The sequence below is a fragment of the Haliaeetus albicilla genome, chromosome 16, assembly GCF_947461875.1.
Source record: "Haliaeetus albicilla chromosome 16, bHalAlb1.1, whole genome shotgun sequence".
Lineage (NCBI taxonomy): Eukaryota > Metazoa > Chordata > Aves > Accipitriformes > Accipitridae > Haliaeetus > Haliaeetus albicilla.
In genome coordinates, this window is record NC_091498.1 from 20,276,949 (window position 1) to 20,300,332 (window position 23,384).

Below are 23,384 nucleotides of genomic sequence, written 5' to 3' on the forward strand. Positions count from 1 at the left end.
TTAAGCAACTGGAAGATGATAATAAAATGTAAACTAGGAGAGGACTATTTTTCTTGTTTGCCAAACAGATTAGAGCTAGCAAAGCTCCACAAACAAGAATGAAGGACTTGAAAAATCAGGGCCTACTTGTTAACCTTGGCCATACTGCACTTAAAGAAAGTTTCTGTGCTTATTTTGCCCTTCCTACTGTCACCTCAGTGCAGGCGAGGTTAGCAAAGCCACAGAGTGGCTCTAATTTACATGTAGCCGCAGTCTCTTTCCAAGCCCGTTTGGTAGCTCCGAGTGGAGACTGCAGCCTCACACGCTGCAGGGCTGACAAAGGCCTCATGCGTATGTGCTGCCCTGCTGGAAAACCCTCCTGGGCCAGAAGCAGCTTCCAGGGAGCAGATTTGCTCATTTGGCAAATCTTCCTCGCAGTGGGCCAAACCACTTTGTGCTTTCTTTTTACCAACCAAAGTGAAAGGGCTTTCTTCTGGAGAGCAGACGCAGCGGCAGTTTGCAGGCGCTCTGCCCTCTTACCAATACCTGTTTCACTCAGCCAACCATCAGTACACACTGTAATTATTGTTTTGTACCTCATAAGTTTAAAAAACCCAAACAAACCAGGAGTACCACTTTCCACCAGAGAGACCATGAGGTGAAGCCCCCCGGGCGCGCCAGCACCGGCTCGCCGGCACCCTCCAGCCTCTCTCGGCTCTTGTCCGCTGTCGCCCGGCGGGGACAGCCGCGGGCCACCACCCGGTCGCCTCACAGACCCGCCGCCGCTGAGGGAAGCTCACGGGAAGCCTGTCCGGACGCCCCTCCCCCGCCCGGGGCGGCGCCTTTACCTCAGGGCAGGGCATGGCGCGGGCCCGGCAGGGCTGGTGGCGTGAGGGGAAAACAGGGACCCCCGACCTGTCGGCGGCACCGGGCGCCGAGATCTGCCCCGCCGCCACCGGGAGGGGGCGGGGCGGGGCGGGGCGGGGCGGGGCAGCGCAGCACCGGCGGGGCGGTGGCGCCCCCTGACGGCAGCGGGAGGGTGATGGCGGGGGAGTGGGCGGTGCGGGGGCGCGTGCGCACTGTGACGGCCCGCGGCGGCGGCGGCGGGATGGAGGGGGCGCGCGCGGGGCGGACGGCGGGGCTGGCGCGCGACGTGCTGGAGCGGGCGCGGCGGCGGCGGCGGCGGCCGGCGGGACGGCTCCCGGCCTCGGCCCCGGTCAGTGCTGCGGGCGGCGGCGGCGGCGGCCGGCGGGACGGCTCCCGGCCTCGGCCCCGGTCAGTGCTGCGGGCGGCGGCGGCGGGAAGGCGGCGAGACAAATAAGAAGCGCCGGGGAGCCGCGTCCGTCAGCCGTGGCGGGACAGCTCCCGTCCTGCAGGGGCCTAGTGTGTGTGGGAGTCAGCCTTAGGCGTGCTCCGATGAGCTAGAGGCGTTTTAAAAAGCCGCGGAACCGTTTCGCACTTGGTGGCTTCCCCCCGCGTTCTGCCGCGGTGGGAGAGGGTGGAGGGCACCTACAAAGAAACGGCCGGTGCTTTGCAGGACGGCGGAGCGAGGCAGCCGCTCCACCCGGTGACCCCCCGGGGAAGCGAGTGCCTCGGTGCTGCCTGGGGCGCCTTGGGAGGCCGGCGTGCACGCTGCCTCCAAACTTAAGGACCACCACCGCGGCGGCCGGCCACGCGCGACTGCGTCGCCCCAGAGACGGCCCCCGGCACTAGCGAGGGTTTTGCCGTTCAGCCACCTGGACACTTTCTACCCCTAAGCATCGAGCACCACACCATGACTTACAGAAAAATGTCTTTAACTGCAGGAAGAAGATTCAGAACGTCTCAGCGCAGCATTCGCTTCAATTGTGAACTTGATGAATCAAGCCACAAAGGAATGCGAGGTGAGGTTTCACCCCCAGACCCGTGCAAAGGGGAACGTTTATGATGTGCCTGGCAGAGGCCTCTTTGCACTACTTTTGCTAAAACTGCAAAAATTAGACTTCAGTTTTGCTCACTGCATGGCAAGAGCTTAGCCAGCGAGCCTGTGGTGCTGGCCTAGATTAAGAAATTCGGGGCGTTCGCCATCATGTGGTAGGTTACAGGGTAGGTTTCACCAGTGCTATCCTGACCAGCTGGTACCACCTTAGTTGATAAACACCACTATCCATCAGCATTCTCCTAGACGGTACTACTAGACCAGTACACATTTTAGCAGAGGGTTTCTCTGCTTCTTGGTAGAAAGGCAACGTGGTTAGAGAGATAGAAATGTCGGACCACATCACAAATTACATTGTGTCAGCCACTGCGCAGGCTTCTGGCGCATCACAACGTAGAGTTTTTTCCGGTGCTGCCAGGTTACTTCTGCAGAGTGGCTTTTCAACAGAGTAACCCTTTGTTTTCATCATGCCAGCAGGAACCACTCATGCTAGCTGATGGAGTCAGTGTGTTCTGGGTGGCAGAAGTAAGGGAAAGTTTGAATCTTGAGCAAAGAGATTGCTTTGCATCACGCATTCGCTCTGAATATAGAGTTAACGTCCCCGGTATCATTTAAGATACTTGATTTGGGGTGTTGCTACTGGATAAGGAGTGTGGGCTCAGTTCTGAGCAGCACTGTATCTTTATTTGTGATAAGCAGAAATTGAGAGGTATGGCATACAGATGCACAGCTCCACTGCTTTCATGGTGGCTCTGACTGCCATGTGTCATTACTTTTCTGGGTAGACAGACCAGGAGCCTGTCTCTGCCAGCTCATCCTTGTGAATGCAGCCCTGCAGCCCGACTACTGCATTGAAGTCTTTGAAAACTCCATCACAGTTTACATCGTCTATGCCCTTCGGGATCTGTTAGCATAATGCAGCAGGGAGCTTATTGTCCGCAGAGTTAATAACAGAGGCTAAGTCTTCAATTAAATTAGAGAAAACAGTAGTTCAACACAGACCAGATGATTAGTTCTTAAGCAACTCTTTTATCATTTCAAAGCACTACATACACAGTAACCAGGTAACCCTAAAACAACTCAGTCTTACACAAGATGAAACAAAAATATAACAGTGTATAGAGACTCATCCTATTCCCTGTTAGGAGTATCAGAGTTGGAGCAAGCAGTGGATGACTTCCATATTTATGCATCAGCCAAGACAGTACTGCTTCAGTCATCTTCTGTAGACAAGAAGAGTCATAAAAGGGTGGGGTGGGGGGAATTCTCAGACCCACAAGTTCATTACCAAAGTTTACAAAGTGCAAATAAAAATCCACAGCCCAACATAACCATTTAGGCACTTGAGTGCAAACGATTAAAACTGTGATTTAGGATGAGTTGTTTAGAGTTACTAAGGGACCAAAGTTTACCCACATTTCTTACCCCAAAAGTTTGCTTTCATTTCTTTGCTCTGTGACATCATGTAAAAGAATCCAGCTCACCTCCTGTGATACAGAAATGCTCTGTGAAGCGTTATGCAATAAAGTCAGAGTATTTGATGTATTTGGGGACGTAGCTCCACAGTAAACCACAATAGAAGCAACCAAAGCTGTTGATGTGTGCATAACCTCAAGGAATAAAACACAGCAGTAGATTTGGAAATAAGAATTGCTACTGGCCTTATTTTTGTTAAGTTTAGTCTTGACAGTCAGAGACAAGGAAAATGGAAGTGAGATAAAATAGGTATTTTGGAACTTTTTGGTCCCTGTGATCAAAAAGGTAACCCTGGGAGGTGACAACAGATGGCAGCAGAGCTATACTCAAATATTTAGTTTGCAGTGGGGAAGATTCAGGTACCTTTACTGTGGAGCCAGAAAAGGGCTGCTGCAGTCTTGAATACAATTCTCAAAACCACTATGCTACTCATACCAGCCTTGAAGACACTTTAGCTTCTTCACCAGCTCATTTTTCAGTATTAAAGTGTTCTGCTTTTAGAGCACTGCTCCTGCACGTGCCGTGCAGAACCAGTCTTCACTGGCTAGGTTGCAAAGCACCTGGCTTGCATATACATCCTGTTCAGGACCCATAAACTGTGCCTTTTTCTACCAGAGCTTTTCTCGAAGAGCCTGATCAGGTAGATGTTTCCAGAGCGTTCCTTCTGATATTTTCATTAATTTAGTTCTGAGGTGTCAGGGAGTCCCTACATATTGTGTTGGAAGGCAGGCATCTACAATCAGGGCTAACAGTTTTATACCAGAAGGCAGATGTCCTGTGGACATCCAGGCATTGTTTTCATCCTCACATGAGAACACACCAGCCAATTAATATAGAAGGTCAGTTTCACTTTTAATTGTAAATCTGCAGTAGTTGTGACCACGGCTTTGATGCTTCTCCACATAATATTCTCTGTTTCTACTGTTGTCCAGAAGTACTATAGCTTCATGGCAGCCTGTAGATGCAAAGAGCATGAAATCAAACACATCTGCAGATACCATGGCAGGCAAGCAGGGCAAGGAGAGCTAGAGTCCTCCCAAGAAGAGGTAAGTAGGTGGTTTTGGTTTTGATTAAAGGTTATTCCTTCCCTTGCCATGGGACACTTGTTATCCATCTCGTGTCTGTGACGCTTACAGTAATGTATGTGGTTTAACATCATGGGCATATGAACACCTGGACTGATCTAAGCCTTCTGTTGGGGGGCAGGGGAGGAGGCAGAATAGCTCCTAGTGGCACCAGTGTCACATCAGTCCTTTTGTGTAGGGGAAAATTTCATGGACATAAAGCATCCCCTCTCTCAGGGGCTCAATTTGCCTTTTGTGTTGTATCATTAGAAACATACCTTTTTCTTTCCAGAGGACGGAAGCCTCTGTAGCACTCAGTCAAGCCCAAACTTGCCAGCAACATGTAAGTTTATAGAATACTTTGTTTTTAAATCGAGGTATAGCATTTCTTTATCATCAAGCTGGTTAAAATTGGTGATCAGATGTGGAGACTTCATGATGGCACAGAAGATTAACCAGTGGTGCATTCACAGTCCTAATGTACATATAGGTAGGCAGTAGAATGAGCATACAGAGACTTGCACAATTAATTGCAAACCAAATTGTGGCATTCTGGCATATAACCAGTTAAGAGTCTACTTTATATTTTGGACTGATACAGAATGTCAAACAGTGTGATTAATCTTTAGGCTCTTGTGAATTGCATCAGCAACAATAATGCAGCATTTCTCCAGTCTCACCTCATTTGTGCTCCTGACGCATTCCCCGTGCTGAGGAAAGGCAGGCAGCAATGCACTCAGCAGTTGCTTAGCCAGTTATGTTTGGCCCTCATACAGTCTCTCTGAAGACTCCTGTTCCTCAAGGAGAAGGAAACTTTATTTTTCAAAGCCTAGCACCTCACCAAATCAATTTCGGGAACTTCTAAGCCACAAAAGATGAGAAACATGGAATCTATACCACAGTACAAGTCAGTGGGAGCACCCTTGTTGTATGGATGTTTTCCAGGTCTATGTTCAAAACCATTTAGGTTGGTAACTTTCAGTTTTGTGAAGCAGAGATTACAGCATGTTGATTATTTCCATTGATTGAAACATTAGATGAAATACTTTGAGTACGGCACTTGCTAGTTTTTGTACTGACAGAAACATTTTACAGTTTTATCCATGCTGCCTGTATATTTTGAAAAATCTTAGTACGTTTATATAGTAGCTGAAATGTAAGGGTTTTTACCCAAATTCAAAGTTTTTATTTTTGTGGGAAATCTAAGATGACTAAACAGTAATGAAACTTCCCCCCCTCCCCCCAAAGACCAGACAAGCTTCCGAAGACATCTACATTGAAGTTTCTCCTGGCACCTATTCTGTCACAGCAACCTCAGAGGACATGGTGCAACAAACCCATGTGGTGGATGTCAACGCAGGACAAAGTTATGATTTAACTTTTGTTCTATGATGTTTGTTATTTCTTGGTAATCACAGGAATAAAATACAAGGCTGTTTTAATGCATGTCATGAACTATGTATATCTTTTTCTTGTTAGCACTTTAATAGTATCCTCTATGGGACTCCATTTTTATGGCCTGTATATTTGTTTTCTACTTAATGCAGTTATATGCAGACCACTTTGTACACTGATTTTATAAATATTTGTACATTGTGTGCCTTAAATCCAATTATGTGACTCCTGTTCCAGGTTCTTATGCTTTAAACAATTAAGATACAATCAGTGAAATAAAATACATAATTTAGTCTTTGTGATGACAGCTTCTTTTTTATTATCCTCAGACAGACTGTCCATGTCACATTCTTGAGCACAGACAGCATGATCCATGTGGTATGAATATGGATGTACATTAGCTTCTGTGGGCTGGCACTGATTTTAAAGCATTTGGCTCACAATGCATCTCTCCTATCTGTACTTTTATTATTCTGATAAAGAAATAAAATGCAAATGAAATTCACTATCTATCTAGGACCCCAGCTCAGGAAGGTGCTTGAGTATGTGTCAGATGTTCAGTATAGGCACATAAACTATCGATACTTAAAGTACTGTCTCTTTGCAGGCTCTTACCTAGGCTAAACACCAGTTAGCTGCCTTCTTCCATAGGCAGTAGGGCACCCTGAATTGTTTGCTGTTTCCTGCAGGGGAAAAGTACTGCTGAGCAACTGCACACTGCAGCTTTTGGCCAAGTTCATACACTCCAAACATGAGCAGTCCTATTAAGGAGACTCCCTGGATGCTTAACTCTCCCAAAGGATCAGATTCCACCCACAGTTAGAATTAGTGACATGACCTATATATATCTATAATCTTTTTGTAGCTGATGGGATTAAGGTTTCAGTTAATTTTCACGGGAATACAAAATTCAGTGAGTTGAATGCTGGATCTCCAAGCATTTTTGTTGTTTGTATCTACAGTAGCAGGTCCCTTACCCTCTGGCTACTTTCTCTTCTGCTTTAATCCTGAAAAAAATATTTTCAGCTGTCAGCTTGTATTGTTTCTCCATTCCTTCTGGCTTTCTACAAAAAGAAATTGCTATGCTAAATTCCTCTGGCTAACTCTAGAGAACTGTAGACAAACTGGAGGTTTGTAGAGCCTTGCTGTGCATCTGTTCAGGCTTTTAGTGCTCATACAAGATTACCTGATCTCTCTAGAATTGTAAAGTCAAGTCCAAATAATTAGGAATTTGATACAACACCTTGGAGTAAAGAATGAGGATGCTGAAATTCAATGTGGGTAGAAATAGTGTTTCTCAGTTATTAAAATCATACAGTTATCCATAAAGATATTCTATAGAGACAGTACCTAAATCAGAATTTGATTTGCTTAATAAATGTAACACTGATACAGTCTAAGCAGTTTACCTGAAATTTCAGCTCCTGAACTTCATCAGTTGTCCATTTATTGAATTGTGTTGATCATGTCTCTCTCTCTCCTTTGTTGCAAGTGAGCTCTTCGTTGTTTTTTTTGCCTGGCCTCTTCTGACATGGTCTGTATCGTCAAGTTTGTTGCCTTCTGTGCAAGTCACTTTACAGTTATCATCTGACTCTGTCTTATTCCTTGCTGTTTTATATCTTTGTTTTTCTGATGCTTCAAAACCTTCTTCCTGGAGGACAGAAAACAAATCCCTTGGAAGCCTAGCCTAAAAAAAAGCATCAGTGTCTTTGTAACTGCTGCTTTCCTGGCTGTAAGATAGGTACGTCTGCCTCACGTAGCTTTAATAATGGTATCATTTCTGTGCTAGTACAAACTTTACTGCTGAAACACAGAAGTGTACAAGACCAAAGGATTTTCAGAAGCTGTTAGGCTTTGACCAAAAACTTTGCTCCTTTAGAAGTTAGGAGAATTTTTGGTGACTACAGTGGGAGAACATTAGCTCCACAGAGAGCACCTCTGGGAAGCCTGCTCTCTAGCTTCACTTGTTTGTTTCAAGTTATTTCTGATGCAGTCTGCATTATGTGATAAAACTGCTTCTCTGCAGTCTCAAGGAGTGGCAATGTATATTCTGGGTTTAAAAACACCAAGGGCCATTTCACAGGAATAAAAGTATGTCATCATACTCTGTATTAACACATTGCATCCACTACTGTGATTCATGATGCCAGTTTAGGGCTAGAATGAAACCACTCTGGGTTTTTGGTTTGTTTTTTTTTAGTTTTACCAAAAGGCAAAGCATGTCACTTCAGTGCATAGCTGTGACACTTGCTAACATAGCACATGTCTGCTTGGAGCTCCATACTGGCCTAAAAATTCCTAGGAAGGCAATTACAAAGGTGTGTAATTATGATTATTTAAATAATAAAGTAGGAACCGTATAGTTAATAAGTCAGTAGGCATCTGCTTAAAATTAATGCATATAATTGTGAGAGTACAAGGTATATTCCAGTATATTCTCTGTTCACCAAGACATGTCATTAACAGATTCATCTTCTCCTAAAGAAAATCATGCAAGTTTAGCACATTCAAAGTTTTACCCTGCAGTAAGCTCACAGTAGCAAGAGCATGAAGGTACAAAGGAGCTAATATTTGATTTCCAATATATAATTTATTTATTGTACCCCTGACGCTCTTGTGCAGAGCAGTGTTTCTGTTCATCCTGCCATTCTCTTTCATGTTCCCCTTCTTCCTGCAGGCTTTTTTCTTCCTCTTTTCTGTGTGTGGTGGGTTGACCCTGGCTGAACACCAGGTGCCCACCAAAGCCACTCTATCATTCCCCTCCTCAGCTGGACAGCGGAGAGAAAATACAATTAAAAGCTCGTGGGTCAAGATAAGGACAGGGAGAGATCACTCAACCAATTACCATCATGGGCAAAACAGACTTGACTTGGGGAAATTAATTTATTACCAGTCAAATCACAGTAGGACAATGAGAAGTAAACGCAAATTTTAAAATGCTTTCCCTGGACTCCTCCCTTCTTCCCAGGCTTAACTTTACCCCCAAATTCTCTACCCCCTTCCCCTCACTGGCACAGGGGGACGGGGAATGGGGGTTGGGGTCAGTTCATCACCCGTTGTCTCTGCCGCTCCTTTCCCCTGAGGAGGGGCAGGATTCCTCACACTCTTCCTCTGCTCCAGTGTGGGGTCCCTCCCATGGGAGACAGTCCTCCACAGACTTCTCCAACATGGGTCCTTCCCATGGGCTGCAGTTGTTCACAAACTGCTCCAGCATGGGTCCCTTCCATGGGGTGCAGTCCTTCAGGCACAGCCTGCTCCAGCGTGGGTCCCCCGTGGGGTCACAAGTCCTGCCAGAAAACCTGCTCCAGCCTGCGCTCCTCTCTCCACAGATCTGCAGGTCCTGCCACGAGCCTGCTCCAGCGCGGGCTTCCCACAGGGTCACAGCCTCCTTCAGGAACCCACCTGCCCTGGCATGGGGTCCTCCCCGGGCTGCAGGTGGAGATCTGCTCCCCCGTGGACCTCCCTGGGCTGCAGGGGGACAGCCTGCCTCACCGTGGTCTTCCCCATGGGCTGCAGGGGAATCTCTGCTCTGGTGCCTGAAGCACCTCTTCCCCCTCCTTCTTCACTGACCTGGGGGTCTGCAGGGTTCTCTTACATGTTCTCACTGCTCTCTCTGACTGCAGTTTTTTCCCCCCTTTCTTAAATCTGTTCTCCCAGAGGCACTACCACCGTCGCTGATGGGCTCGGCCTTGGCCAGCAGCAGGTGCATCTTGGAGCTGACTGGCATTGCCTTTGTCAGACACAGGGGAAGCTTCTAGCAGCTTCTCACAGAAGCCATGCCTGTAGTCCCCCCACTACCAAAACCTTGCCACGCAAACCCAATACACTGTGCTTGCTTTTTTTGGCATTCATGTTTGGATTTTTTTTTCCCCCCAAGTTTTTCTAAAGCAGGAGGAGACCATGGCCAACAGAAACCAGGCCTAAAAATCAGGGTGTCGTCTTTGTTCCTAGCTGTGACACAGTTTGCTTACTCTGTATCCCCTAGCTTAAGGGTAGGGATCTGCTGTTTAAACTGCTTGCTTCTTGTGAGGGAGTAAAAGAAGATACTCGGTAAAGACTGTTTACTAAAAAATCTGCTTGTATCTTTCAGAGATAGAGATTATGACTATCAGAGTTTGACTGGCAGAGCCCAGCACCTTTCCAAATTGAATCTTTTCTCGTGTTTTATTGCTGCTGACAGTCACATCTGTCCACTTCCAGGGCCACTCATGTAGGCCCCTACCTCCACAGGACTTCATTGGATTGATGTCAATGGGCATTTGGCAAGTTTCTGAATTGAAATCTGCATTACTGAATGCTCACACAGTTACCGGCATAATCTTTTCCACTTTACCAAGTAGCTTCAGCCCTTCCTTAGGATTTTGGGATTTTTGTTTTGTTTGAATTAGTGGAGAAGTTTCCTGCCTATCACGAAACTGGTAGATGGCCTTAGCAAGCACTTAAGTTAGAAACAATGTATTTTTCTAGCCAACTTCCAGACCATTAACAAGAATATTTCTTCCATTCAAACAAACCCCATGCTTACATAAATACAGTATTAATACAGATTACCTTACCCCAAATGGCAGCTTGAAATATTGGTCTCTTAAGATTTCTTCCATTGTGAGTTGCCCTCTGGGAGACTGCTCGATGGTTTCAAACATTGCACTCCGATGAGTTGGGGCAACATGGGACATGTTCCCAACGGAGATGGCTTTGGATTCCATCTTGTCCTTTGTACATGTGCTGCTGTGACTGCCAAGTCCTGGGAAGAAGTAAAATTGTATCTAAGAGTGAAACCAGAACTGAAATGGAAAAACACTCATTTCAGAAGAGAGGAAAATGCACTTTAAGCCTGAAAGGAATTCTTTCAGGTTATTCTGCATGGACTAGCTACGAAGATTAATGAAGATGCTAGCATCATAAAAAGAGCAGGAAAATGATGGGGAACAATCTCAGAGAGGGATATCTACGTTTCCAAATGAAATTCCTTGTTCTGGTAGTTTTGCATTGGATGGAGCTGCCAAAAGAAGAGCTAGCTTGAAAGATGAAGCAGCAGAAATGTTGGGGAGGGGGAAGTATTGTATCAGAGACTGATATGCAAATTTATAGTATTTCTATCAATAAACTACAGGAGAGGTGACTGCCCAGATGAAGGGGGGCCCAGAACATATTTTTTTCCCTCTGGCTGCTGCTTCTCTTTGAGGGTGTTAAAAGGTACCTGAATTACTGGGATGGGACTTGTGGTGGCTTCTTTTCCAGTATTTCCACTCGGGTCTTGCAGAATCCTTTAGCCTGGGCTTCTGAAGACAGCCGGAGTCTGTGTTAACAGCACCATCCACCACAGTACTCTCAGTGGGGAACGCCTCCAGGTCCCACTCTGCATCAGAACAGGGGGAAGACACTGCCACAGCTGCTGCTGCTGCTTCTTGTTTGGGGCCTTTCAGTTCTAGAAGGCATGGAAAGGGCTCGCTGCTGGACTCTGCCTTTTCAGTTTCATTCTGAAAGACCAGAGACCTGGATGGAAGAGGCCACCAGCCATCAACATGGGGATGGCAGCAGCAGATGCACCTTACATATGCTGAAGAACAGCATATACCATCACAGTGATAGTGGAAATGTGGCCAGGAGGGTGAGCAGAGCAAGCAGTGCTTGGCAAGGCTACATACAGCACAAACAGGAACCAGGGCTGTTTTGGGACTGCAGGAAAAAATACAAGAGCTAGCGTCCAGACTTTGTTTGGGCTTCACCCTGCTGGTGAAGGGCATGTGGATCATCTCTACAATCCTCTCCCACAGGCTAGGAGGGATCCACAGAGCCACACCTCGTGGGAGTTTCACTTTCTTGTCATTCCAGAAATGGACCATAATTTCTTCATCTTCTGAGGCTGTTGAGAGAAAAGGTAAGGAGCCATAAGCAGCTGGCCTGGGCAGTGCACATACACAGATCACGCTTTGCAGCTTTATGCACTTTCTACTCCTGTCAAGCGGTAGGATGAACAATCACCCCTCTCCTTAACACCTCACCTTCATGTCATGGAGGGTGGAGTGGGCAGCTAGGGCACCATGAGTGTGACAACAGGCCTGGAAGCATCTTTCCTCCCAATTTGTCATCAGACGAACAAGAAAATGTTGACTGAGTAACTTTTGTTGTTACTGCCAAAGTTAGCAGTAATGGTCTCAGAACAGTATTTTGATAAGTCAGTGGAGCTTGACTGTCAGACATGGGAAAAATGAATGAGCTGTTGAAATCTCCTATGTTTGGGTGATAAAATCACCCCCAGATGTACCATTCGGTACAAATGTGAGCATTCAAGCACAGATGGGTGCTTCCTGAGAGCTGCCTCACTTGTATCCTTCATGAAAAGGCCACCGTCTTTCACGTGGCAGACACAGCCTTGTCCGAGCAGACAGGAAATAGCATAGCCACAGACGCTGAACATGACATTTTTATGGGTCACAACTTCCTTCGGGTCAGACTGGTGAGGTTACACGCAGATATCCATCAGTGTCCTGGTTTCAGCTGGGATAAAGTTAATTTTCTTTCTAGTAGCTGGTATAATGTTATGGTTTGGGTTCAGTATGAGAAAAATGTTGGTAACACACTGATGTTTTCAGTTGTTGCTAAGTAGCATTTAGACTAAGTCAAGGATTTTTCAGCTTCTCATGCCCAGCCAGCGAGAAGGCTGGAGGGGCACAAGAAGCTGGGAGGGGACACAGTCAGGACAGCTGACCCAAACTGGCCAAAGGGATATTCCATACCATGTGACGTCATGCCCAGTATATAAACTGGGGGGAGTTGCCCTGGGGGGTGCAGATCGCTGCTCGGGAACTAACTGGGCATCGGTCAGCATGTGGTAAGCAACTGCATTGTGCATCACTTGTTTTGTATATTGCAATTCTTTTATTATTATTGTCATCTTATTATTGTTATCATTATTATTTTCTTCCTTTCTGTTCTATTAAACCATTCTTATCTCAACCCACAAGTTTTACTTTTTTCCCAATTCTCTCCCCCATCCCACTGGGAGGGGGGGAGCGAGCGAGCAAGCGGCTGTGTGGTGCGTAGCTGCTGGCTGGGTTTAAACCACGACAATCAGCAAGTCCCATCAGCTCCTGCAAGCTTTAAGCAATGCTAAACTATAGTCTGTGCACTGGTGTTTCTCTGGCAGTAGCACCGCAACAAGCGTTTATCCTGATAGTCTCATTCATGTTCCAGAGCAAGGCGAGGAAGAAGGCAGCAGCATCTTTCTTACCTCTTAAGGGGTCTCTCATCTCAATGCCCGTGAGGACAGTTCCTGGTCCATATCTAGCCATATCTGGCTCCCAGGGTGCCAGCACTTTGTCTCCAGGGAGTAAGGAGTGCTTCATTCTGTTCACGTATTCCAGGATGTCATCCTTTGCTGTTCTTTGCACACACACTGGATGCCTTCCATGTGACATATGTGGTTTGGCAAACTCTACCAGGAACGTGCCTCTTTCACTCTGTTACCAGGAACAAAATAATAGTTCCTCTGAAAAGCAGTCCGTAATGTGTCAGGTCATATAACCTTCACCAGGAGGCCATTCTGTGGCTATGTGGCTAGGTCAAAACTCCACGCAAGCCTGAAAGGTAACTAAATAGTGTGCGGTGTCAGTCTGGCATTGAGACAGCCAGCAAAACCTCCGTGAGGCTCACCAGAAAGCAGTCTGAGTGAACCATACGTACAGATTCACTGCTGCTAGGACCTGTATTTTCTTCCCCAAGAGAAAAAGCTATAGATAGACTGCAACTGGATTTCACAAACCATGCCATGTGCACCAGATAACAAGGGACACTGAAGCCATTCAGACCTGTTCTTCAGTCATGCCCAAGTCCTTCCTCATTACATACCACACTAACACTGCTTCTTGGGGGGGTTGTTAGGAATTTTTGTTTTCTTTTAAATCAAGGCCTGTCAAGAGGCTTTTCATCAACAACGAAATAAGGTACTTCCCTGTTCTTGAGAAAGAATAGGCTCTTTTTTCTGCTAAGTTTGAAGTGCTAACAAACTAATGAATTAAAGCTTTCACTAACATTTCTGAAAAGACACCGAGCCACTGGTCTGTAGCTGACTCAAGCTGGAAGTGTGTACATAAAACACTAATGCTTTTCCTGTGCTATTGATGGTTATGTGTCTACACACAACAGTAGCCGGTACACTGCTCACAGCAGCACTCACGCTGCCTGAGCCTGGCTCAACGCCCAGCGCCAGCAGAAGCAGAGGGCCTGCTGTTGCAAGGTGCACAACACCACTGCTGGAACTGGGAGTTTGGGGGGCACCCATCTTCTGCACAAGATGAGGATCCCCGAAGCACATCTGCTCACTCCTAGAAATGGACTCAGTAAAGGAGGCTGAGCAGAGCAAGGATCTGATCATTATTAGTTTATTGGTGCCTGAGGCTGTGCTGCATGCAAGAGGCTCACCCAGTATATCAGGCAGCAGGAGGTGAGGACAGCCTGGAATCAGGCACGTCAGGAGCTTTATGAATCGACATAACCACGAGCATCAGCTGTCCTGGTGATCTCTAATTCATGCACCAGCTGAAATCAAAACTGCTACACTAAACTCAGATGGTGCATGAGGACTGCTGGTGGACTGGACACCCATCCTATTACCCATATCCATGACTACCACACAGCAACTGTCACTCACCTTTATCTCCTCTTTTACTGTACCACGGTAATAAAATCCATCTGTTTCCCCTCTCACCAGCACAGGGACATTGCTGTCTAAGCTCACTGATCTCCCCAATGTGCTCAGCTTCTTCCATGCTGGGCCAGGGGAGGGGAGGCAGTAGCTAATCCATTGGCACCTTGAAAAAAAAGAAAATGGGTCAGCACTGGGAGAAACAGCTTCTGTAGGTCATGGGGAAAAAAAAAATCCTGTAAGGTTTAAGAACTGGATCACTCCACCTCATTTTGTAGCACTCCCACAGACCAAAGCATGTGGGAAGAAACAGAAAACTTGCCTGTGCAGGGACAATTCCTTGCTCTTGGGGAAAAAAAAAAAAAAACACAAACAAAAACAAAAACAAAAAATCAGTGCCTGGTTTTACCCAGATTTCTTGGTTTGGGGTTTAGAGGAAGTAAGGCAGGAGTACACTGGAATCCTGGGCCAGCACTAGCCACACTAGCCCCTTTGGTGTTTACATGGCAAGCCACCACAACCTTCAGATCAGGAGAACAAATCCACCTCCAGCACAGAGCACAGCGCAAGTGCACTCAAGGGCGCTGTAGCTGACGGTTTACACTGGGGCATTCAGGGAAAAGAAAAGTAGAAAAGTAAACAACAAAGCTGCTGGTTGATGACAGGTTCAAGTTCAAAACAGGAAAAATAATGCCCTGTCATAAAGCATTAGAAACATTTCATAGAAGATGGCTGCTAACGCAAGATGCTTTTATTTATCCAAATAATATTAGAGGAATGTTTCTTTGATAGGAGGTTTACTCAGGCTTTGCTTTTCATAATCTCCAAGGTAGCAAATCACTTTAGTTAATACAATCTAAAAAACTGCCAGTGCAGGGGAGAAGAAAGCTCAAATGATGTTCAAGCTGCTAATTTATTAATCTGACACACCAGCCTGTTTTATCCTATTAGGTATCATGAAAAAGAACAAATCACAGACTCAAACAAGAACTTGATTTTACCTCTGGGGGGTGAGGGGCTCAGTGATGTGGGTGGGATGCACTACAAAAGAGCTCCTGCAGCAGGGGTTGACAGTAGGTACGACACTGCAGCACGAGTACTTGTCCAGAGCTGGCATCGCACTGCAATACCTGTGACCCGTAGGCAGGAACCCTCCCGAACAAGCCATTCTTGCAAAAGGAGCTAACTGCGGGACTCAGTCATGATCTGCTGGTAGAAAAGAGACAATGTACTGGTATTTTCCAACACAAGCAACTGCTGTCCATTGTACATCAAGAACTCAGTAGCTTTTATTAGTTGTTTGTTTTTATTTAAAAAGAATAAACTCAAAATATCCAGACTGGCATTTGGTCAGATGAACCCACATCACTGACTTCTGTGATCTTCAGTCACCCAAATCCCAACCTGGTAGAGGGACAGAAACACCCAAGGAAACTAGAAATGCTGTGAAAATCCCCAGGAAAGCAATAGCTTTCATCTCCCTCCAACCTTTGTTTCCCTCTGTAACATCCAGCCCCCCTTTCTTATACCTACACTCTCTTTTAAATCTTTCTTGTGCACAGTCCCAGCCAAACCGTCTCTATTCTACAAGCTGAGACAGAAACTACAGCTGAAGTTGACAAGCTCAGTAAACGTGTAAGTTTTTGAACATGATGTTAGATTACAGTTGCCTGTTACTTGTTTTATTTATAGTGATGTATTAAGACATATTTTTATCTTTCAGCTGTCCTGTCATGTTTTATAACAGCAGGATTATGGCTTGCCATGAGAAGGAATGAAATGCTCAGATTTGACAAGTGATAACTATTCAGAGGCTGTCACAGTAAGATTGATGATGTGATGCTATCTCTGGTAGTCTGACAAGATGCAGTAGACAAGCTTCCATGCCCCCTTTTTTTAAAATATTGGTTAGAAGCGTTTAGCATGCTTGGGGTAAATTTGCATGGAAATTCAACAACATATAAATTTTCAGTGCCTAATTTACTTTACAAAATACAGTTTAAGCACTCGTATTATGTTTAAAATGTTATTTTGTCTCTTATCTGAGAGGTACGATCTGGGAGTACTTTTTATGAGACTCCCAGACATACATAATTTCAGAAAACTAGCACACCAAACCCAGCAAGAAGAGTGGATTAACTGCTGCAAAATGCATCTTTAAGTCAGCAAATCAACACAATATATTCACTTGTTTCACAACTACATAAACTCCCCTATTATAAACCAAACCAAGATGGAATCAGTAGTACTTTGCAAAGAAATGCATCAATTCTACATTAAAGCACATTTTAATCCCATTCAGTGCTGTTACTGCTGAGAGCCAGGTCCCCTATTTTGGTATAAAATGCGGCACTGACAAAGGCAATTGCGCAACACTCAGATTTTTTTTTTTTCTGAATAACTCCCAAGTACTTTGACACAGCAGTGTTTCAAACTTACCAGCTATTGATAACACTACCTCTGGTCGATTTGGATTTAGTCCCAATGCAGAAATCTTGCCCTTTTGGCTGTTTGACACGGGAAGCCATTTGCTGCCAGTGTTTCCTAGTTGCTACGGAGGTTGCCACAGTTGTTACTACCAGGATAGGACATCCTGACCTTACCAGTTAAAAACCAGTGGAATGTGACTAGAGAGGAGCATTTGTCTGCCACGCATCCACTCAATTTTTAACTCCCCATTGATCTAGATATTGCACTGAAAGACTGCAGGGGCAAAGAAGGAATTATAAGAGGGCACAGTGTCCTCTAGGCTTTCTGCCTACTATTGCAGGACACGAAATAGCATCACACAAAGCTACAGTTCAGATTTAGAAAAAAAAAGCCCACCACCACAGGGTGTGACACATAGATCAGTCTGAAATGTGGACAGAAATGTTGAAGCCAAGACAAACTGAGATCGAATCACTTTACAAACTTTCCCTTTTCACAGTAAAAGAGAAAAATAATGAATTGTATCCTCTTCTTGCAAAGTGCATATCAAAAACATGCCAGAATACAATGCAGAAATCTGCCTGGTAATCTCTGCTGTGATTCCTAATCTTCATTTTCTCCTTAACAAATGTTAACTCTCTTTTTTTTTTTTTTTTTGGGGGGGGGGGGGGGGGCAGGAAGAATACTTAACTGCATTTTGTAGGCATTTTTCAATTCACTGCTACCAAAACAAGGTAACAGAGGGGATGATTGCAAGTAGGGACAAGGATACAGCACTTCAGAAGTCTGTAACCATTTTCTGTCCGTTCTGCTGCACCCAGACTACCACTCTCATGCTGTCAGCAGAACTGTTGTTTCATATCAAAAATACAATTCCCTTGCATACAGCAAATGTCAAGAACACTCTGCCAGTTATGAGCTAAGCTCTCTTCAGCACCTTCACATAAATTTATTCTATACCACTTCGTTAAAACCATCAACAGTACAGAGGAACAGACTGGGAGGTCAGGGAAGACAACACCACACCTCAACCATTATCAGTGAAAGTCCTGAAAAATATCTGTCACAGGATTTCTTTTTTTTTCCCCCCAAGGCTATGAACTTGCCAACTCTCTTTATACTGTGTGTTGTGTGAGCAGTCCTAGTAATTTTTAAGGGCATCAACAGCTGAAGATGAATCCAATTTTCAACAGAAATTAGGCTAAGTCAACAGTTTTTAAAGGGATTAAAATATTCACTAATCAGAAAAGGATGGAACAGCACTTGCAAGACATATGCTTTTCCTATGTTCAGTAACCGTGCTTCAGAGAGCCACTACCCTCCTCTTTTTATTTTCCCCCTTTTAAACCAAGTTATCCTTTCTGTTGGCATCTAACAACATTCCTGGGAAACTTTTAAAAGGCCTTTTAAGAGAAACACTGGCAATTAGACCAAAAAACTTTTAAGAAAGTGCATGTGAGAGTAAACCAGTAACATTACAGAAAATGAGAGGAATCTCAGTCCCATCAGTGGAAAGAATTTATTTTAAAGCATGCAGGTTGTGATGATACATACAACTACTTTACACGTATAGGTATTACATTTTTTGTTTGGTGACAATTTTAGAAATGTTTTCTGATTTCCATGAATTAACTAAAGCCACTCAGATGATATTTCCCCAGTTGCTTTTTTCATATCTAAGTGTAGTTACTATCTGCAAAATTAGAATTCTTTTCTGTGGGCTGATAGCCTCACGTGCTATGATCTGCTCCTAAGGAACCTGCCAGGAACATGCACATCATTAATAATATAGTGGCTACTAGGTTCCCAGACGGGATACCTTTTGCTTGGTTTGAAACAGTTTAGATCGTCTTCAAAAACTGGTTTTGTTTGTTAATTGCTTTAGGTGTTTGGCCTAGCTCCATGACATTTTTTTCTGCCACCACAGAATCATTGTACAGAACAGACTGTAGGTAGCTAATGTATTTTATTGCAGCACGGAGTGTCTCTACTTTGCTGAGGCGTTTTTCCAAGTATTCCTTAGGTAGGTGATGCCTCAGTTTAGCATAGCCTTCATTGACACATTTAACCCTCTGTCTTTCCCTCTCATTCCTCTTTCTGATGAAAGCTGGTCCATAGGAGTACTCACTTCTGCAGTAATTGGAATGGGGCATTTGGTAGGGAAACGTGCAGGGCTCATTGTAGAAGTTCTCTGCAATGAGATGCTCAGACATGAAAGGAAGGGATGACAAATCTTCAGAGCAAGTGACCTGGTTTGGTGTTTCTGGGTACACATGAAACATGACCACTGGGTCAGCACAGAAAGGCTTAGCCAGCTGTATGCGCTGAGTCTCAGTACAGATGGATAACTTGTCCATGAGGTTACAGTAGCTTTTGCCATCCATCAGGTTCTGCATTTAACCTGGAAACGCATAATTACATAACAGTTTAAACAACTTGTACTGAACAGTAGAAAAAAAAACCTCACCTGGACTTATCAACGCTTGGCACTACTAGCATTTTCCAGAAGAGATATTTAATGCATTTGTGACATTTCAGAATGGTGTTGAAAGATCACTGCATAGAGCAGACAATGTCCCATTTGAAAATACAAGAAAGTGCAAGTCAGCAACACTGATTAAAATAATTCACAACAGACTTTAAGAAAATAAAGCCACTAAAGCTTCCTAAAGGAAACAGCAGTTTCCTTTCACCTCAGCTTTAGAAATGAAGATAATCTACCTTTATGTACTCCACATAGGTCTAGCTTGCTCCAAATCCACCAAAACTTACATCTCTAGAGAGAATAAACAAAGCAGGCCAACATCTGCGGCATTCTCTCCACCCCTTTCCCCTCCCTGGGGAAAAAAAAAAAAAATATCTACAATTCCTGTAGCATACTCCCTATCCATACCAAAAAGCCTTCCAAGATGAATTATTTTTTCTCTATTCATTTGATGTCTCATCTGCTATAGTATCTTAATTAGATGGAAAACCTGTGCAGGGAATGGATCTCAGTCTTAATTTTATATGTCAGGTATTACATCCATTCTACATAAAAAGGTTTACAAGAAATTTAAAGGATGAATTTCTGCTAAACCTAACATCTCCTTGGGTCCTCATGCTCCTTCTGCACTCACCTGCAGATTAAACACAGGTATGAAATACTAAATACAGTCCTACTGATCGAGGATTATGAAATAATCGATTTAGTAAAGAAAAAAATGCATGTCCTAATAATATTGTTCCAATTTTAAAGTATTTTACTAAGAAGGGACTGCACACAGCCTTTGGGGCACTGCTAGAAACCTGTAACTCAGACTGGCCTACTAAAACCACATACCCTCTCTTCAGGGCAGCATTACAGCAGGCGTAACTACTCAAATCACCCCTATATATTTACTAGAAAGATAATCTTGCAGTGTTTTATAGAAAGCCACATTATAGCGCCTTCCCAATATCATTATTCAAAGAGCTAAATATCAGCATAACTGTAATGATTGTTACCTAATAGCTACTCAAAAATAAATTTTAAATAACTAGTTAATTTCTAAAGAACTACTGTGATCCACCCTCACAGATTGCAAGCTATACTTGCCTACACAGAATCTATCAAAAAACATTCTTACTCACCATCCACTTCCACATCTATATATTGCTGTCTAAAACACTTAGGTTATTGCACCCTCTAAAAAGGAAAACACACCTGAACATTAAACTAGGTTACTATAAACATCTAGATTCCATACTTGCAAAAACCTCACAAAGCTTCCAATGTTCTGACCACGGTTCCATAACATAAAGGGGATCCCCTTAATCCTTCACAAGGATATGGGGATATTTCGATGTTTTCTAATGCATTCATACCTGCCACGTTTAATACAGAAAGAATTTTTACTCAGTATGGACCTATCCTCACAACACATTCTATCAAAATGCCTCTGTATTCAGCATTGTCCCTTTTTCTAATGCACATAGATCTCACAACAGAAATCCTACGAGTTAGGAATTCTTTTAGAGCACACTGTTAGACAACAGAGAAAGTCACATGCATCTTGAACAGGTACTTCTGTAGGTAGGCTGAAAGCATGAACGCACATCCATTTTACATTAATATACACGCAGAAAAATCAGAGGTGAATATATACACTCATAAAATTAAACTAGTAGACAGTCATCTTTCCCTTTTCTACTTAAACAGGTTAGGTTATTGTCTAAAAACTTTCTACTACTAACAACTTTAAAACATTGTCTGAGGAACAAAGTCTGTTATATAGCAAAAAAACTTTATAGCAAAACATCACTATAGAGCAAGAAACCAAAACCAACACAGCCCCTCAAGAAAAGATACTTGCCATATTTGTTGCTTAGTACTGACACTTCTGCTGCATAACAGCAGTACATAAAACAGTTATCTGCTGTGTTACTACCTGCACAAAGTTCAAAATGGAAGTGTTAGGATAGTTTTCCTTTTAGACTAGACTCACCAATCTTCAGATGAAAGTAAAATCCAAGGAAACAAGACGTGCTATTTTAAGACTGATGAATAATACCTGAAAATATCTGAATGATATTAAAAAAAGAAGTTAATGTTCCATTTTTCTTAAACCTTATTTAAGAAGAGATCATATTAAATACAATTCGATAAAAAGCTACAGAGGCATTGTTAATGAATAGCTGGTAGAAGTGATTTACAAAACCAGTAATATTCAGTGAAGATCTGTTGCTAGATACAGCAATAGGCAAGTCTCTTACCTGAATTATGTAGCTTGTTCCGCTGAGTCAATGACTGCTGCAATTTATAGTTAACTGACAACATGCAAAGTAGCTTACAGTTAGATCTGCTCATTTCTGGTTTGGCTTTTCCACCCACACCACAACTATGATGGCAACAAAACTTGGCATAAAGGGCTAGAAATTTTAAAACTGTATTGAACACAACCAGATTGCCTGAAAAAGTAATCAGGAATGTACTTGGTTTACTTCCTGTATGTATTCTGTTACAGTTTACTAAAGCAGTATTTTCATTTATTGGCATTTCATACTTTAATGTCTAAATATAACAATTAGCTAGAATTTAGTTAAATATTTACCATCAAGGCAGAAGCAAACTAATTTTCATAGCTTCATTTTAAACACAGAAATTCAGCATTTATTTAGAAGAAACTTGTGATGAATTTGTCTCCAGATTACAGGCGAGGACACACATTAGTTAGCTTAATACCCTCAAATATAATCTTCATTATACTTGCAATTTTGGGAAATTCCCTTAGTGTTAAGTAGTATAACACCATATAAAAGGTTTCTAATAAAGCATTTATGGAGGTAGAAAAGATTTCAAAACAGTGAGCAATCAGTAGCAAGACAAATGTTTTGCAGTTTTGCTTAAACTTAGAAACAACAGTATGGAGCAATCAGTCTGTATAATCAAATATATATAGGTATATAGATGCTACATATATCAATATATAGCTGTCCAATTGTACAGGTGCAAGGGAATACGACACCTAACTTCAAAACTCCCACATTCTTCCATTACCTTGACACTTTAGATTATCTCACTATTTGGCCTTCCTATTGATCAAAGTAAAACCACACAAAAAAATCCAAAACCAAACCAGTTTAGCTTAAAACTTTTAGAAGATACTGTAAGATTAGAAACACTTAAGCTACTACCAAGAGAGCTACATACACCCGGTCCTGTCTTCCTGGGACTGTCAGCCTTCAAAGAAAGCATTCTGCTTCTGCTGCCCTTGCGTGGGGCCACAACGATGCCGTTTTCTGCATCCTCCTTCCCATGCAAGCTTCAGGCCTCATCAGAAAGGTAGTCAAGAGGTAGAAGATCTACTAGAGCTGGTAGACAAGCATGCATTCAACAAAAAAGTTACAGTATTTTTCTTTAGGGGACCCTAGGTACATCACTGTCATAACCAGTTATTGACTCATCAGGGTGGGATGCTGAACACCATAACTGAACCCAAGTCTGAATTTTTTTTTTATTTTTTTTTTTTAAAGAAAGAATCCTGTGCCTCCACCAATTAGCCACCCATTATAATTCCCTCCAGATTAACTCAGTTTTTGGAAGGCTACAGGACTGACTGCTCCGTATCTGCAGAAGAGCTGCAGTCAGTGCAAATGTTGTTATGGGGCAACTATGTTTACACTCCTGATGTGGCAGAGCTATGCATCCAGGTACAGTTCATTTCCCACACTACTCTGTCCCCCAGGCTGTGGACTAAGCAAGCCAAAACTGCACCCAGCAACATATAGCACTGTTCCACGTACCATTTCCTTCCGCGTTGGAAATGAAAACTGTGTAAGACAATAATGTAACTACATATGCATAGCTAAATTTGAGTCAGGGATTAAAAACTTTTTTCAATTAGCAATTTGGTTAGCCTTTCTTTCCTTTCCCTAAGCACTAACAAGTGCATATTTCTACTCTGAAGCATTTTCAGAGAAGTGCTTTTATAGATGGATTTCACAATGCAGGGTA

The 23,384-nt window shown here is 43.6% G+C and overlaps 3 protein-coding genes across 5 annotated transcripts; 1 reads left to right on the forward strand and 2 right to left on the reverse strand.

The window, feature by feature from the left end:
• Positions 1 to 1,078: 1,078 nt before the first annotated feature.
• On the forward strand, positions 1,079 to 6,134 carry AKIP1 (A-kinase interacting protein 1). Its single transcript, XM_069803804.1, has 5 exons — positions 1,079 to 1,195; positions 1,785 to 1,862; positions 4,306 to 4,419; positions 4,730 to 4,780; positions 5,686 to 6,134. Exons 1-5 carry the CDS (start codon positions 1,088 to 1,090, stop codon positions 5,827 to 5,829), a joined length of 495 nt encoding a protein of 164 aa, XP_069659905.1. The 5' UTR covers positions 1,079 to 1,087; the 3' UTR covers positions 5,830 to 6,134.
• Positions 2,907 to 19,216, reverse strand: C16H11orf16 (chromosome 16 C11orf16 homolog). The gene is made up of 7 exons (XM_069803800.1): positions 19,038 to 19,216; positions 15,481 to 15,685; positions 14,486 to 14,645; positions 13,067 to 13,295; positions 11,033 to 11,698; positions 10,389 to 10,576; positions 2,907 to 7,483 (listed from the first exon to the last, which is right to left on the reverse strand). The coding sequence occupies exons 2-7, from the start codon at positions 15,645 to 15,647 to the stop codon at positions 7,250 to 7,252; spliced, it is 1,644 nt and encodes a 547-aa protein (XP_069659901.1). The 5' UTR covers positions 15,648 to 15,685; positions 19,038 to 19,216; the 3' UTR covers positions 2,907 to 7,249.
• ASCL3 (achaete-scute family bHLH transcription factor 3) lies at positions 18,410 to 23,279 on the reverse strand. Of its 3 annotated transcripts, XM_069803803.1 has the most exons (3): positions 21,644 to 23,279; positions 21,376 to 21,451; positions 18,410 to 19,310 (listed from the first exon to the last, which is right to left on the reverse strand). In XM_069803803.1, exon 3 carries the CDS (start codon positions 19,303 to 19,305, stop codon positions 18,751 to 18,753), a length of 555 nt encoding a protein of 184 aa, XP_069659904.1. In that variant the 5' UTR covers positions 19,306 to 19,310; positions 21,376 to 21,451; positions 21,644 to 23,279; the 3' UTR covers positions 18,410 to 18,750. The 3 variants fall into 3 exon arrangements, with proteins under 3 accessions (XP_069659904.1, XP_009928735.1, XP_069659903.1); XM_009930433.2 differs by having other exon boundaries at positions 21,376 to 23,279; XM_069803802.1 differs by having other exon boundaries at positions 19,631 to 23,279.
• Between the last annotated feature and the right edge of the window lie 105 nt (positions 23,280 to 23,384).

Coding starts and splice junctions, on each gene's coding strand:
- C16H11orf16 (XM_069803800.1), bottom strand. CDS start 15,647: ATGGCTTGTTCGGGAGGGTTCCTGCCTACGGGTCACAGGTATTGCAGT. Junction 10,577..11,032: donor GTCCCATCCCAGTAATTCAG/GTACCTTTTAAC, acceptor ACTTCTTCCCAG/GACTTGGCAGTCACAGCAGC. Junction 7,484..10,388: donor ATTTCAAGCTGCCATTTGGG/GTAAGGTAATCT, acceptor TCTGTCCTCCAG/GAAGAAGGTTTTGAAGCATC.
- ASCL3 (XM_069803803.1), bottom strand. CDS start 19,305: ATGCAGAACCTGATGGATGGCAAAAGCTACTGTAACCTCATGGACAAG.
- AKIP1 (XM_069803804.1), top strand. CDS start 1,088: ATGGAGGGGGCGCGCGCGGGGCGGACGGCGGGGCTGGCGCGCGACGTG. Junction 1,863..4,305: donor AAGCCACAAAGGAATGCGAG/GTGAGGTTTCAC, acceptor ACTGTTGTCCAG/AAGTACTATAGCTTCATGGC. Junction 4,420..4,729: donor TAGAGTCCTCCCAAGAAGAG/GTAAGTAGGTGG, acceptor TTTTCTTTCCAG/AGGACGGAAGCCTCTGTAGC.